Below are 15552 nucleotides of genomic sequence, written 5' to 3' on the forward strand. Positions count from 1 at the left end.
AACATCTGCTGATTTTTTTTTTAAAACTGGAAAGTAAGATTTACCTGAATGAAGAAGCAGCAGATGTCACCTTTGTGGGGGCTGGGGTGGGTTCTCCCCCCCCCCCTTTTTACAGCAGACTGGAGAAAGCTGAGTTACACAAAATACTGGTGTGCTTGATACTCAACATGGAGAGAATGTCAAAGCATGAGTTGATTTCCCCCAAAACTTGGAGCCAGCATATGGCACAGTGCTGGGCCCCCTTGCGGCTGTGTTTGCTGGAACTGAGTGGTGGGCTGGACTGTACCCTCACAGTGGTGCCTGGGGGCCTGGTTCACTGTGATGTGAAGGCACGGAGACCCATGCTGCCTCCCTCCTCCCCACCTCCCCTACCTTCAGGTCACTTGATGCTTCCCTTTCAGACCTGGCTTGTTTTTGTTTTTTTAACCATATTGTCTGTCTCCATCACACGCTCCCCACAGTGCTGGCCATCCCCACCTCCATGCCCGCCCCTCCCCGGGAGATAAGTTGTATGATGACAGAGCCTGCATCTGTGCTAGGATGGTACCTGGGAAATTCTCGGGTGCTTAATAAATGGGCACCTGCACCCACGTACTCGAGTCGCTGCGTGGGGTGTCGCTGTGGAAGTCTGTCTCACAGACTCAGGTGGCACCTTTATGATTCTTCCCCTCATCTGTTCCTCGCCAGAGGATACACTGTGCTATTAGGAGATGAGAAGAGCAGAATTCAGAACTATAATAATTTGTTTTCTCTCCTGGATTTTAAACAAAGTGGCAGGACTGCTTCTGTGTGTGTGTGTGTGTGTGTGTGTGTGTGTGTGTGTGTGTGTGTACATGTACATAGCATGTCCCACATGTAGAACTGAGGATAGCAGCCACAGGGGCAATGTGGCAGACAACTTCTGTGTAGCTTGAATCCACATTGCTTCATTCATACACGTCATGAACATGGTCCGCAAGAGGCAAACCCCTTAGAATTCTGCTCACACATAATACTGGGACTTCATGTGACTCTTATTTTCGGCCACAAAAATGGCCGTAATCCGGGCTGGCTTTGCCACACCTACCAGCGCCACCCGCTTGCGCTATCCATCTTGCAAAATATAAGACAAGGCCAGAGCTTAAATTAAAAATCCTCAGCCTCTTATCTCCTTCCTACAGGAAAGCAAATCTGTGTTGAAAACCGTAAAATTAAGGGGAGAGCGAGGATAGCATAATTTAGCAGAAATTCACGGCACCAGAGCCTGAGCCATATGGCTGGAGGGACAGGTCAGACATTAAGAAGTGCTGCCTGCCAACTCGTTCCTTAGGGTGGTGCTCTGAAACCAGAAAGGCATGTGAAATGCAGAGATCCTTCCAGAAGATCTCTGCAGCACCGATGACGACAACCCCTAAGAAAATATCTTTGTTGATTACTTGGCAATTACACCGCTTTTGAGACTATCAATCTAACGGTCGGGGTAGTTATTCTAAGCTAGAGTTGAAATGTATTCGTTTTCAAATTTGGGAAGCAAAAGGATTTTGCTAGTCTACCTTAAAAAAAATAATAATTTGTGGTTTTTGCGCCTCCCCACCCCCACCCGCTTTCTCTGGCATTTTGGAGTCCTTGCGTTTCAGAGACCCTTCTTATATACTTAGTAAATGTCACCATTAACACTTGAAAATCATTAAAGGACTTTTAAGCCTTTTACACATTCATATGCATAGATGTTTGTGTTAATATATGTCGAGAAAACTTGTGGGGCTTTGATAATGGTGCTCCATTTAATAAAGGCCAGGGGCTATATGAGCCATGCAAGGGTTGCCATTAGAGAGGACCTGGTAATTACCAAGCACAAGCATAATTACCCAACAATCTACAAAGATTTTTTTTTCAGGGTTGTTATAGTAAGCACTGTAGAAATCCTATCATTGTACAAAAAAAGTGTGACTTTCTGCCGTTACCATTTTGGGGGCCACATGAGGTTCTTTTGGGGAGCGGTTGCCATGATGGGCGTAGAGACCCCTAGGGATCTCTGGGATGAATGTTCTTATTTTCCTGAGGGTAACCTTCACATTAAACCGTATCCTTCTGGTGCTTAATTGGTAAAAAGCATCAAGGTTCCTGTGAGTGCACCATAGGTGCAGTCCCCCTGTGACGGTATATTGTGGGGTCCCTTTGCCATCCAGACATGGCCACACATTTGAACAGTTCACATGGGGACACCTGTCAGGCCGCTTCCCCAGTTTCTTTTTAATGTGATTCTTTACTTCTTGAGAAACGCATTTCCCATTAATCTTAGCCTGGCACAGTACAGTAAAATGTCACTAATTCAAACTAATTACGGTGAAGGCATGCCTGAGCTAGCAAGTTCATTACATTCTCTTCCTCTTAAGGCTGAGTTGCTCGTTACTCTAATATTTCCACCCGGGCACCTTCCTGAGGCTGCTGTAATTAGTGCATGCCTCAGAGTCACAGCCACCTCTTCCTTCCACGTGTGTAATCCTGTTACCTTTCCTTTCTTTGGGAGAAATGGGAAGGGTTTTGTTTTGGGTTTTTTCCCCCTATTTTCATTGCTGTTGTTGTTATTTGTGGATACAGTTGTATGTGCTTACCATATGTAACATGGTTTGTAGTGGGATGGTTAAATCCAGGTAATTAACATCTGAATTACCTCCTGAAGGTTAAGCATCCACTCAGCAGGCTTTCAGGAAGACAACTAGGGATGGGGCAAGGTGGCACATACCACTAAGCTTGGCCTGATGCAAGAGGATGTAGGACATCCTGGTCTGTCCCTCCTTCACTCTCATCCGATGTCTGTCTGTCCTTGTTCCTCTGTGTAAACACAGACACACAGACACACACACAGACACACACACAGACACACACACACACACACACACACACACACACACACACACACACACACACTATTGTCACTAGCTAGAGTTTCCTTAAAAATGGTCATCCTAAAGTTGAGCCTGTCACTTTATTGCCCTACTGGTTTATTTTCTGAACCCGTTCTTGAACAAGGAAAACTTTGTTAATTTTTTATTTAATTTTATAATTTTATTTTTGTTTTGTTTAGTTTTGTTTTTTATTTTTCTGAGACAGGGTTTCTCTGAAGAGCCCTGGCTGTCTTGGAACTCACTCTGTAGACCAGGCTGGCCTCGAACTCAGAAATCCGCCTGCCTCTGCCTCCCAAGTGCTGGAATTAAAGGCGTGTGCCACCACTGCCCAGCTTTTATTTTATTTTTTAGATGCATTTAACATGTAACCCTGGCTGACCTGGAAGTTGCTACATAGACTGACTGAGTAGACTGACTGTCTGGCTTGAGCTCACTGAACCCACCTGCCTCTTCCTCTCAAAGGCTGGCACTAAAGACATGTGCCACCACACCTGGCTTCGGTGGAAAGAGGACTTGTAACTTTGCCACAATCGAAATGATGGAGATTTTAAATAAATGACATGCAAATAGAAAATATGAATCCTTAAAAACATGTATACTTTTATATATGTGTATATAAATATGTGATATGGTATACATGTGTTATATCATATATACATGTCATGTATCATACATATATATGTGTGTATACATATATACATATATGATACATAAAGTATGGGTTTGTTTGTTCGTTTTTATGTGTGGCTGTGCTTTTCAGTGAGTGATGGAGCTCTCTTCACTTTGGCTGGATTGGCTGGCTAGCAAGCTCCAGGACCTGGCTATCTTTTTGCCTGCAGGGCTGGGATTACAGTCATGTTCCACCATGAGGAACCAAGCTTAGGAGGGTGCCATGCTTATACAGCAAATGATGTCACCCACTGGGCCACCTTCCCAACCCTGTTGTTGTTTTCAGTGTATTTGTTTGTGCTCGAGATGAGGGCATTTTTTGTAGCCCAGGCTGGCCTTCAGCACGCCTTCCTTCTGCTTTGGCCTCTTGAGTCCTGGGGTCACAGGCATCAGCCACAGTTCCCTGCCAAAGTCTGTTACAGTGCATAAATAAGGCTAGCAATTTAAAGTGCTGTTTCAAACTGTTAGATTTGTGTCGTGAAATTACATGCAAGGTTGGGGTTCCTTGTGGATGCCAGAGGAGCAGGGGGCAGCTGAGCAGCAGCGAAAGCAAGCAGTCCCGTCAGACACAGTGGCGAGATTCCACAAACGGTCAGAGCACAGACCTGAAGGATATGCTAAGGCATTGTGGACTGTAAATTATCAGTCCGTGCCGACTGTGTTGTTTGGGGTGGCAATATTTGGTCAGTAGTCTGTTCAAAGGACATGTTTTTAATTGAATGGTGTCTTCTAGCTAGATGTGGGATGAGTGGAGACCGTATAGATCACAGCGATTGCACTATCGGCCCTTTATCAAAGGGGACGTAAGGAGGGGATGGGAAGGGCGAGTAACACACGTGTGCAGAGGTTCGGGCCATGTGAAGCACTGTGGCCAGAGAACCTCTGCAGGCCGCCCGTGCCGTCCCCAACAGCCTTCTTGTGGGACATTCCTGAACTTGGGTATTTGCGTGGAAGCACTGGCAACTGTGCTCTTGGCTCCCTTGTCCCCTTAATGACTGCCTACTGCTCCTGCGTGACATCCCCCACCCCCCTTGGGAAGAGGAGGGGACTAGGAAGAGTCAGGCCGCCATATTAACCATTGGCTTTGTGGTTACTTTGCAGTCAAATAAAGTGCCCGTGGTGCAGCCCTCTCACGCGGTCCACCCGCTCACCCCCCTCATCACCTACAGCGACGAGCACTTTTCTCCGGGATCCCACCCGTCACACATCCCGTCAGATGTCAACTCCAAGCAAGGTAAGCGCCTCCGGCCTGCCCAGGCCTCTGTTGCCAACCAGGCAGCCGTGTCGCATGGGCTTGGGTACCATTCCAGGTGTGCCGGTGTCTGCCCCCATGGGAGTCCAAGTGCACCTGAAGATGGGTGCGTACAGTTGGCTGGCAGTTCTTCAGAAATCTACACAAATTTGTTGTTGCTTTAGTTTTTCACAAAAACAACTACCCAGCAACAACAACAATCAAGCAGAAGAAAGTATAATACTGCCCTGTTCCAAGTGACGGCTTAAAAAAGCCTACATGATACACAATACAAGCCAGTAGATTGTGCAAACGGTAAAAGTCTCGGCCATTTATTTGCTAAAGTATCCACGTGGGGGTATGCTTTTCAAGTCCCAGGTCTCCACACTCACTGAATAAATGTGAGCCCCAAACTTAACCACTTTTCTCCATCACTGGGCCTTTACCAACAAGCTAAGGCCATGACTCTTGTGGTCTTGAAGTACAGCACGCTAACAAAGGCTCCTCTCTCCTACGTCACAGCTTGGAAACTGGCTCTTAGCCCCGATCTGAAAAATCGAAACGCGATTTCTCTCTCCTTCACATTAAGTCCAGGACAGTCCCTTTCCACTGAAAAAAAGGAACATTACAGATTCCCCTTGGCATATCTTCTTTACCAGGAGAGCTGCTTGCGCCCTCAGGGTCAGTTTTAAATAACATCAGGGTTATTCAGACACAGACACTGTAATGCTAGGATGGCAGATCAATTGACGAGACTCCCCAGACAACAACTAAGTGAATCGTTGGGTGGTGTGTGCATCGAGGGCATGGGACCCACGAATAATGTATGTATCCTATATAGGGAACAAGAAGCCAACGATTTCATTATGCACTCCATTTAAAAATGTACAAAATTGTTCATTTCTGAATATTTCCCATTTATTCCTTTAGACTTCAGCTGAGCAGGGAGAAAGAAGCTGTGACTTGGAGTGGGGGTGGGGCGTGGGGGACTCCCGTGTAAGATGTTGGCGACTTTGAATTGTTTTCTTTAAAGATTTATTTATTTATTTTATGTATATACTACACTACCTTTGTTCTCTTCAGACACACCAGAAGAGGGCACCAGACCCCATTACAGATGGTTGTGAGCCACTATGTGGTTGCTGGGAATTGAACTCAGGACCTCTGGAAGAGCAGTCAGTGCCCTTAACAGCTGAGCCATCTCTTCTCCAGCCCCACTTTAAATTTTTTAATCAATTTTTGGCTGTGCTGGGGATCAAACTTGGGGCCTTGCACATAGTAAGAAAACACCCCAACACCGAGCTACATCTCTAGCCCCTGTTGATAACACACACACACACACACACACACACACACACACACACACACACACGCACGCACACGGAGTAAAGCAGGAATTTTTTGCTTCAAGAGTTATTTTTTCAGCCTCTTGGGGTTTCTTTGTTCCTTTTTATTCCTACCATGCAAATCTGTCCCTTTTAATGTCCCATCCTCAGTTTAGATATTATAAATGAAGTGCAAAACCATCTCTGTCTAGAGACAAAAGGGCACAGTTTCAGTTTGGCCTCTCTGCGTCAGTGACAGGCTCCGCTTGGTCTTCGTTTGCAGAAGAGCACATTGTGTGAGGGCTGAACAAACTTGAAACACTTGGGTTTTGCCTGCGGTAAGTGGGGGCCTGGACAGAGAGTCTCTCAGCCTGGGACCTCTCAGCATTGCTTGTCAGTCTTGGCTTGCACGGGCAAGACTGGGATCCAGCAGGGCTTTGGGCAACCATAAGGGAAGGCCCAATAAAACAGGAATGCCCAGACCACAGAGGCCAAGCATGCCCTCTGCCCTCTGCCCTCTGCCCCTCCATGGATGACCTCTATTGACAGTGTGAAAAGAGTGTCTGGGTCCACTTGGTTTTCTGCTATTTACCACTTAGCAGTCAATCACCAGAGGCCCCAGATCCTTAGGGTAAACAGAACACTTCCTGTTAGACTTGGGTTTGAGTAGAGCCCAGGTATCTCTGTAGACAAGGTAAGAAGAATGTTGGCCCGGGAATTGGGCATGTAGCTTGGTGACAGGACATCTGCGGAAATTGTGAGATCCTAGTGTTTTGCTCTGGGTTGTTTTATTTGTTGTTAGTGCTGGGGATGGCACAAAACAAAAATCAAGGCCACTATGGCGTTCTCCATGGTGAACGGGAATGTCTTTGGGCTGTCCCCAGAGGGGCCATGATGTAAACTAAGCTGTCCAGTGTGGGTCGCAACCTCAGTGCAGGTCTAAGATATACATATATCTGCAGACTGTGCCACTGTGAGTGATAAAACTGGAGATTTAAATTCTCAGCTATAAAAAAAATAAATAAACCCACCAAATGAGTATTATTACTTTTGTTTAATTTTTGGAAGAAAAGGTGTGTTCTGTGTTCTGCTTGAGCACTTTGGAACAGTCACTATTTTAGGAGAACAACACACTGCTGTTGTGGTTTTTCTCGGAAGAATTCTTGGACAGTTTAGTTTTGAACAATAGTTTATAGCCTACCAAATACATTTGGCTTCCCCTGTGTTCACCTGTCTGCCATTCCCCCTCCCTTGCTTTGTACAGCTAATTTATTACTTCTCTGGACATGTTTAGAGACTAGACTAGTGGTATGAATGGTTGCTTCTCTGCTTCCTTTAGCCTTTCTTTTACAGCTATTCCACCCACCATCTCTAGTTGTTTTAATGTGGATATCCTGGTTGTAGCTACATGTTTGTCCTGAGCATCATGTACTTTGTCACCATGAACCTCTGCTTTGAAAGTGCTTATTCACATAATACTGAGTTTATATAATTTCATTCTTTCATATTTTATCGTCCCCTCCCCAAAACCTGAACAGACTCATTCTAGCTCTGCTAGAGACCAGAGCCACCAATGTCAATGTTCCTAGTAGGCTAGTCAGCTTTGTCTAGTTGGGGAAAACAAAAATATTAGGTCCATGCAGTAGCCCCTGGCAGAAATATCCAGAAAATAGAAACTGTCTTTGGGAACATTCTCATTTATAAATAGTAAGATTCACATTTCTAATGTTGTACATTGCTCTGGCTGTCTTTGGTGCGAGGCGAGGGTTGATCGTTTGTTTTTAACTTGAACCTCCCAGAGGATGCTGAGATGTGAGGATTTGAGCATCTTAGGGTCAGGGAGCAAGCAACAAGTCCCTCACCAAAAGCCCTGAAGCATCAACCTTAGTTCACCCCTCCCCGTTCCCAGAAACAAGAAAAACAGCCTGGGGAACAAATTTGGAGACCCACTTAGATGGGATCAAAGGAAATTAGTGTGCCTAAGCAAAACTGAAAAGAGAGTTCAAGAGATTCTTGGAAACAGCAAACTATGCATTGGCCTGAGGCAGGAGCCCTACTGAGTACCGCATGGAGACCACGCTATTCTAGTCCATGCATCTTTGTGTAAGAACAGAGAGGAGGTTGGTCCTAAATCACACAAGTAATGTCAACACTCAAGGTGCCACATAAGTCTCTCTCCCATGTTCAGGTCCTTTGGTTACTTAAGATACACGAAGTCTATGGATGGGTTAAGTAGTCAAACCTCATGCTATTTAAAGAGCCTCCAGTTATGAATCATAATGTAAATATCTGATATGTAGGATATCTGACATGTGACACCCTCAAGGGGGTTTCGAGTCCCACATTGAGAACCATTGCCCTAAATGGAAATGGTCTTTTGAAGCCATGGTCATCCATATGGAGCGGCTTACTTAGCACTTTTCAGAAACAGTGCATTAAATGTCACATTCTCCTAGTGTGAATGTGTCTTGTCAGCTTTGTTCTCCCCTGTGCCTAAGGTGAGGTCTAAGAAAGGATGTCCTCTGGGACTAAGGATTAGGTAGGTCTCACACTTGCAGGACACTGAGCTCCCAGGAGGATGCAAGCACAAGGACCGATCTGGTGGCATTCTCCACTGCTGGAGAATATAGCTAATCCAGAGCAGTGTGACCTTGGCGCCCAGAGGACCAGCGCTGATGAGCAGCTTAGAGGGAGAGGAAATGGCAGCCAGGAACAAATGAATCATATCAAGTGTGACCACTGAGGGGCTGAAGAGGATTCCTAATTAATCTTCCATCCTCTGAGGTCTCATGTTTCCCCAGTCTATGTGTCCGGAAGGGAACCTATGAAAATGACAATTTCCCTAATCTTTGAGCCCCACGGCAGGCCACCTTCTTCAGAAGGGCTGTCACTTGCCATTCTACACAGAAACAGTTGTCTACCATTTTCTTCAAGTGAAATAATAAGAACAGGATAAATCATCAGGAGAGTCTTGGGATGGTTGTGCCCTGGCAGTGCGTGCATCCCTGCACGGGTTTCTTAAGCTGCAACTGTCCACCTGAAGACCCCCTTCGCTATGATGCTGAAATCCTAAGGAAGACACACGTCCACTCGCCCGATGTGAATGATAGATGGTTTCTATCCCCAAAATCACCAGTGACATGAAGCATTTTGGTTTTTTTTTTTTTTTTTTTTCTTGCTCTTCCATATAACTGTCTCTGGAATATAAACACCGTACCTTTCTGTTCCCTTTAACAGGCATGTCCAGACACCCTCCAGCTCCTGAAATCCCCACCTTCTACCCCCTGTCTCCGGGCGGCGTTGGACAGATCACCCCACCCATTGGCTGGTAAGAGCCTTCCTGTAGCCTTTAGCTGAGTGAGCACGTGTCTTTCCCCTTCCCACTCTTGGAGATTAGCTCCCTGTGCAGTCACACTTGTGGAATGCAGGAGATTTTTCCACCAACAAGCAAGGTGCTAACTTTATTTCATTTCAATTTGAAAGATTATTTGAAAAAAAAAAAGTAGAGACTTTGAAATGGATTGGATCTGTCCACTAATATGTGTAGAAAATGACTGCATTGCGTTTGCTTTGATGCTTATAGTTTTATGGATTCAATTTGTGGCTTTGGGCATCAGCTCTGCCGTGGGAAGCCACCACTCAGCGAGGCTTTTCTCTTCCAGTTTTCTTTCTTTCTTCTTTTTTTTTTTTTTTTTAAACAACTCATATTTTTGAGATGTGAACTTAGACTCGCTGGTTAGCTACCTTTGTTTCTAAGTGACCAACTGAGACAAGTAACTAAATGAGACTAAATGAGAAATCAACAGAACACAGGCATCTCTGAGATGTTAATAAGCAAGCGCCAGGCTCATTTCAAGGAAGCAAGAAGTCTGTTTTATTTAGGCTCTTGATTCCCGACAGACTTGAATGCCAGTTTTTTTCCCTCTCTGTACTAGTTATTTCCAGAGACAATCCTACTGCTGCTGCCTCTTCATTCAGTTCTTCTTACTTGTTTTTATGACAGTAAAGAAGCTCCGTGTTGAGGAGTATAATTTTTGCAGTGTGTGGCTGTCCTAACACAGCTTCCTCCTCCAGCTCCATGCCTGCTCCTTCTCAGTTCCCCCTCGCTGCAAGGGTCCCACAGATATCTCTCCCGATTCTCCGTTGAGCCTGCTCTCCCCACAGCCCCCGTATCTTGGCTTCATCTCTACGCCCAGACATCCTGGCATTTTTCTCCAGCAAGGCTAGGGATCCCACCCCACCCCCTCTATCATTAAGTCGCTCAGTCTGAGAGTTTAATTGATTATGTGTATATTTGAGTCCTAGCTCAATTATTCTGTCTGAACTCGGCTCCTCGGGAGCGATGTGTCTATGCCGTCTCTGGCAGCTGGGAGTAGAGATTGTAAGATAAAGACTGGACCGTGAGAGAGGGGAAGAAGAAGGCCCTCTCAGAGAGGAGCAGAGTAACTGCAGAGAATGGGTTGTGTATAAGGGGGACGGGTGGAGCAGTATCCCGGAATATGTATTTACTTTATGTAAATAGAGCAGTTGGTGCCCTTTCTATTTCTAAATTCTCAAAGGTTTGGATAAGGAGTTGACTAAGCTGCTTCTCTGAAGGGATAGTTTACCATTCTGTGGGCTGCATTATACCCAAGAAGCATTTTTTTTAAGTCCTACTTTGCATTAAAGGTGTTGGGTGAGGGAAAGGGATAAAAGAGCGATTGATGAGCCAGCCTGTGTTCTGAACTAAGGGAGGGAGGGTTTTCTTCGAGGCCCCAGGTTGCTTTGATGGTTGAGGTGGGGGAGGCTGAGGAAGGGAAACCGAGTTGTAACAATGTTGGGGGTGGCTGCCTTCCCACACCTCCTCGGTCCTGTCACCAAACTCTTACTGCTAGCTGGTAACTCGTGTTTTGTCATTGATGGGTTCCTCTCTTCTGTGACCTCAGGCAAGGTCAGCCTGTTTATCCCATCACGGGTGGATTCAGGCAACCCTACCCATCCTCACTGTCAGGCGACACTTCCATGTCCAGGTAGGTGGAGGTGGACCGCCCAGGTCGCTCCTCTGCTCTCGTTGTGCGCACCCCGCCCCGCTTGCCTCTGGGCTGGCTGGCTTAGGAGCCCCATAACCCAGCCCCGCGTGTGTCTGTGCAGTGTGCCTGGCTCCCACACTAGGCGTCACAGGGCACCAGGAACCATTGCAACTCCAGAATTCACTACCACCTACCGTGGGAGGACAAAGACACCCCCCCCCCCCCATAGTGGACGTTAGAAGAGTTTGGATTTAGATCGTACTGGGTGGGGTGTAGGTGGGCTGAGGGGGAACCCTGACAATGAGTTGGGTCTGAGTTCTACAATTGCTTCCTTTGTGGAAACTTAAACTCAGTTTAATGAGGCCGCACCCCATAGTTCAGATCTGTCCTCCACTGGCCCTCCCTAGGCCTTTGGGGGAAGAGAGGACAGTGCCCACAAGTGGTCCGGCAGGGTGTACATCTTAGTGTGTGAATCAGGCCCTGTGTGGACATGATGCTGCAAGTGACGCTCTCTGGGGCTGCTCTGTGTGGCGCTTCTGCTTCTGGAAGGGATGCTGTGTCCCGTGCTTGGTGTACTTGATGTGCACACAGCTTTGTGCTGTGTCATCTGTGTGTCCCATGTGGCTTTCTCGAGGAAGCCAGTGTGTCACTGTGCCAGAAGTCAAATGGTGAGCTATTAACCGGTTGTGAACAGTCTTTTCTTTTCTCTTCTTTTCTTTTCTTTTCTTTTCTTTTCTTTTCTTTTCTTTTCTTTTCTTTTCTTTTCTTTTCTTTTCTTTTCTCTTCTTTTCTCTTCTTTTCTCTTCTTTTCTTTTTGTTTTTAATGTGGATTTGATGTTTATATAGTTTGTGTGGTTAATCTGAGGTTACATGCGTGGTGCATGCATGCACGCGCTTTTGCGCGCGCGCACACACACACACACACACACACATTTGTCCAGAGATAAATAAATCTAGATGGCTAGATTGGTTAATAATCTTCACTTTTTTAAATAGTTTTAACACTGAGAACTGAAGACAAAGATCTCCTTACAGGCACACAACCAGCATCATGTATCTTTCCGTTTAGCAGGGAGGGCAGCATTATTTGGTCAAATGTTTTTATTTTTGTCTCCTTAATACTTAAGACATTTGTTTCTGAAACACTAGGCATCCTAGCAAGTGTCCTTTTCTCCTTTCCTGATGAAACAAACAAACAAACAGAGAATGTTTTTCTTGTGAAATTAGGCTTTTACTCTAAAGCAGATTGGAAAGAAAAACCTCTCGTAGGCAGGTCCAGGGTGGTTGCTGAGATACATCGTTAGCTGTTCTCGCAGGGCAGTTTCTTCCTTTGCCATGGCTGCTGGTGGATTGGCTAACTTTTTGAATGCTACATTCTCCATGCCCAGGAGAAAGGCATTAGCAGGTGGAGATGCTGCCCGGGTACAGAATCTCCCTGCCTTAAATTTAACCCTTGCCCTTAAGTCCAGAGTCAGCTCTTCCTCAGGCCCCATCTGAGACGCAAACGTTGCTCCTGTATAGACGATCATCTTGGGCAGTGAGAGCAAAAACCTTAGAAACGAGGGTCTGTGAGGTCTCTTCTCACCCGTTCTGCCCATTGCTCCCTCTGAATTTGCTGCCACAGCCGGCAGTATGAGAACACTCTGTGTGCGATTTTGAAATGTGATGCCTTTGGTTGAATCTGAGTAAAGTGTCATGTTTTCCAGTAATTTCTCTCAAAATTAAATTGAAAATTTTGTTGGAAAATTGCTTTTCGAGGAAAATGATCCAATTCCCTTATCTTGGGCCTGCTGCCCTCCCGAGGAAGAACGCCACTTTGAAAAGCTACAGGGAATAATTATATTTTCCAGCTGAATATTGAAAGAAAAAAAAAAAAACAGTTGTCATTCCAGACAGTAGTCAATACTCAGGAGTATACTGATAGGGCTTCACTCATAGCCAGTCGCAGTTAGGGAACTGTCTTGTAGCTCTGCCTAGGTTTGGCCATAGCGGTCTTCTCATCTCTCTCATCTCTCTGTACAGGTTTTCCCATCATATGATTCCTGGTCCCCCTGGCCCCCACACAACTGGCATCCCTCATCCAGCTATTGTAACACCTCAGGTCAAACAGGAGCACCCCCACACGGACAGTGACCTAATGCACGTGTAAGTAGAGCCGAGGCCACACCCCACCCCACCCCCACCCCCGCTCCCCATTTCCGATCTTGAAATTCCATGAGACTCTGCCTGGAAGATGCTGTCCCAGAGTATAGGGACTTGAATCTGAGACTGGAAAAGACCAGGGGATATAATATTTCATGGGCACTCACCAGGATGGAACAGGGTTCTTCTGCACGCAGCTGCCAGGGATCTTGAACTGTAGAGCCCTTGCCATGCCAGACTTTCCCTCAGGGAACGGAACCACTGACAAGGGCAGTTACCCACTTTGGAGTCCTCTGCAGCTCAGAATTCAAGGAGTGGCCACTGGCATGGGATCCCCTAGTGGCTCAGCATGGATTCAAAGTTTTAGAGCCAAGCTATGATACCTTGTTTGGGAAGAATAAGAAATGGCGCCCCAGGGCTGGAGAGATGGCTCAGAGGTTAAGAGCACTGACTGTTCTTCCAGAGGTCCTGAGTTCAATTCCCAGCCACCACATGGTGGCCCACAAACCATCTGTAATGAGATCTGATGCCCTCGTCTGGTGTGTCTGAAGGCAGCTACAGTGTGCTCACATAAAATAAATAAATCATTGAAAGAAAGAAGGAAAGGGTGAAAGAAAGTAGGTGTGCCCCTTATTTAGAAATTATGTATGAGAAGGCTGGGCCAAGCAGTGTTGACAACCCAAAGAAGATAAATACGTATGTTTAGTGAGAAGGGTCAAAATCTCATTAGGTCTGGGGAGCATGGTCAAGAGGAAAGAGCGTTGTGTTATCCTAATGAGAACTTGAGTTTGGTCCCTAGTGGCCATGTCAAAAAGAGCCAGGGGTGGTGGCCCATGCCTATCATCCCTCACTAGGAAGACAGAGACAAGAGGAACCCCAGGATTTGCTGACCAATTAGCCTCATGACAGGCTTTCTAAAGTTTCTGAACAACCACTACTGATGCCAACTGAGGCTCAACACCCAAGGTTGGCTCCCCCCCACCACACACACACACACACACACAGAGCTTACTTTGCAAAGTGTCCCTTAAGTGAGCCCCCATTGCACCAGAAGAGGAATGACCGCCCAGAGTTTGTGCCTAGCTTCTTTGGGGGTGACCAAGGGCCTCATCTTTGGGGCCCTAAATGGAGCTTCCTCAGAGTGAAGGAACCCGACTCCAGTGTCACTGTGGAAATGAAGGGGTTCAGTTGTTTGCAACTTTGGGTTTTCATCGGGTGAGCCACAGGCTCTTCTTCGAGGTTGATGCTGTCCCAGGGGCTTCCAGAGAGCCAGGAGGGTCAGCCTCACACGGAATCTGGCAATGCCTACAGATCTTCTCTTCCCCCTCTCTTCCCACCTCCTCCTGCCCCTTTCCCTAACTGCCACCACCTTTTAGGAAGCCTCAACACGAACAGAGAAAGGAGCAGGAGCCCAAAAGACCTCATATTAAGAAGCCTCTGAATGCTTTCATGTTATATATGAAAGAAATGAGAGCGAATGTCGTAGCTGAGTGCACGCTAAAGGAGAGTGCAGCTATCAACCAGATCCTGGGCAGAAGAGTAAGTAACGGTGCGCACGTAATAACGATGCGCGGATGATGTTGATGGCTGCCATAGAATGGCTTCTTAAAATATGCTGAGACTTAGTTATTTGTCATGTGTGTGTGTGTATGTGTGAGTGCGTGTGTGTTGTGTGCCCACTTGTACGTATACCTGAATGCATGATTATCAAGAAAGTGGTACCCAAGATACAATGGTAGTGTGCTGTAAACAATGTTGACTCTGCTTGGAACAAAAACTTTCTGGAACTGATCACTGCGACATTTGAAACTGTATTTATCAAGTATTTATTTGTCTGTCGTGATGTTGGTAACAGTCGCTGAATAAAACAGCCAACTTTACCTTCCTGGAGTATGATGTTTTGTGAGCAGATATAGACACTAGCACCCTCCCCCCAAGTTACCTAATAAAGTGTTCATTAATCCCGTGGGTGTAATTAGCAAGGTGACATAAGAAAGAACAGCAGGGGCCAGCAGAGGAACCTCTGAGGACATTGCACTTATTATAAGACTAGTAGCCGTTAGTTGTGTGGATTTCCACAATTGGGGTAGTGGAGGGGGGGGTGAAGATTGGGAGAGGGCTCTCTAAACCCAAAATACAGCAGGGCTTCCGGGAGACCAGCCCAGAGGAGAGAGGAAGCCACACCTTCCCAGGCAGAACCAGAGCTGTCGAGCTCTGAGATTCTAAGAACATTCTAAGCGTAGAGAGAATTGTGTGTTAGGTTGTATCAAGTAACGAGGAGTCAGACT

At 46.3% G+C, this 15552-nt stretch overlaps 1 protein-coding gene across 9 annotated transcripts in view; it reads left to right on the forward strand.

Annotated features, from left to right (window-relative positions):
* Positions 1-15552, forward strand: part of Lef1 (lymphoid enhancer binding factor 1) — a 114061-nt gene that overhangs the window by 69688 nt on the left and 28821 nt on the right. For 5 of the 9 annotated variants that reach the window (NM_010703.4, NM_001379059.1, XM_006501070.4 and 2 more), the window contains 5 exons: positions 4659-4791; positions 9351-9441; positions 11039-11122; positions 13145-13267; positions 14641-14803. In NM_010703.4, coding sequence (NP_034833.2) covers positions 4659-4791; positions 9351-9441; positions 11039-11122; positions 13145-13267; positions 14641-14803 — 594 coding nt within the window. The remainder of the gene's footprint in view (positions 1-4658; positions 4792-9350; positions 9442-11038; positions 11123-13144; positions 13268-14640; positions 14804-15552) is intronic. The other 4 variants (NM_001276402.1, NM_001379060.1, XM_030252440.1 and 1 more) reach the window with 1 other exon arrangement.

This window comes from Mus musculus, chromosome 3, assembly GCF_000001635.26.
Source record: "Mus musculus strain C57BL/6J chromosome 3, GRCm38.p6 C57BL/6J".
Classification (NCBI taxonomy): domain Eukaryota; kingdom Metazoa; phylum Chordata; class Mammalia; order Rodentia; family Muridae; genus Mus; species Mus musculus.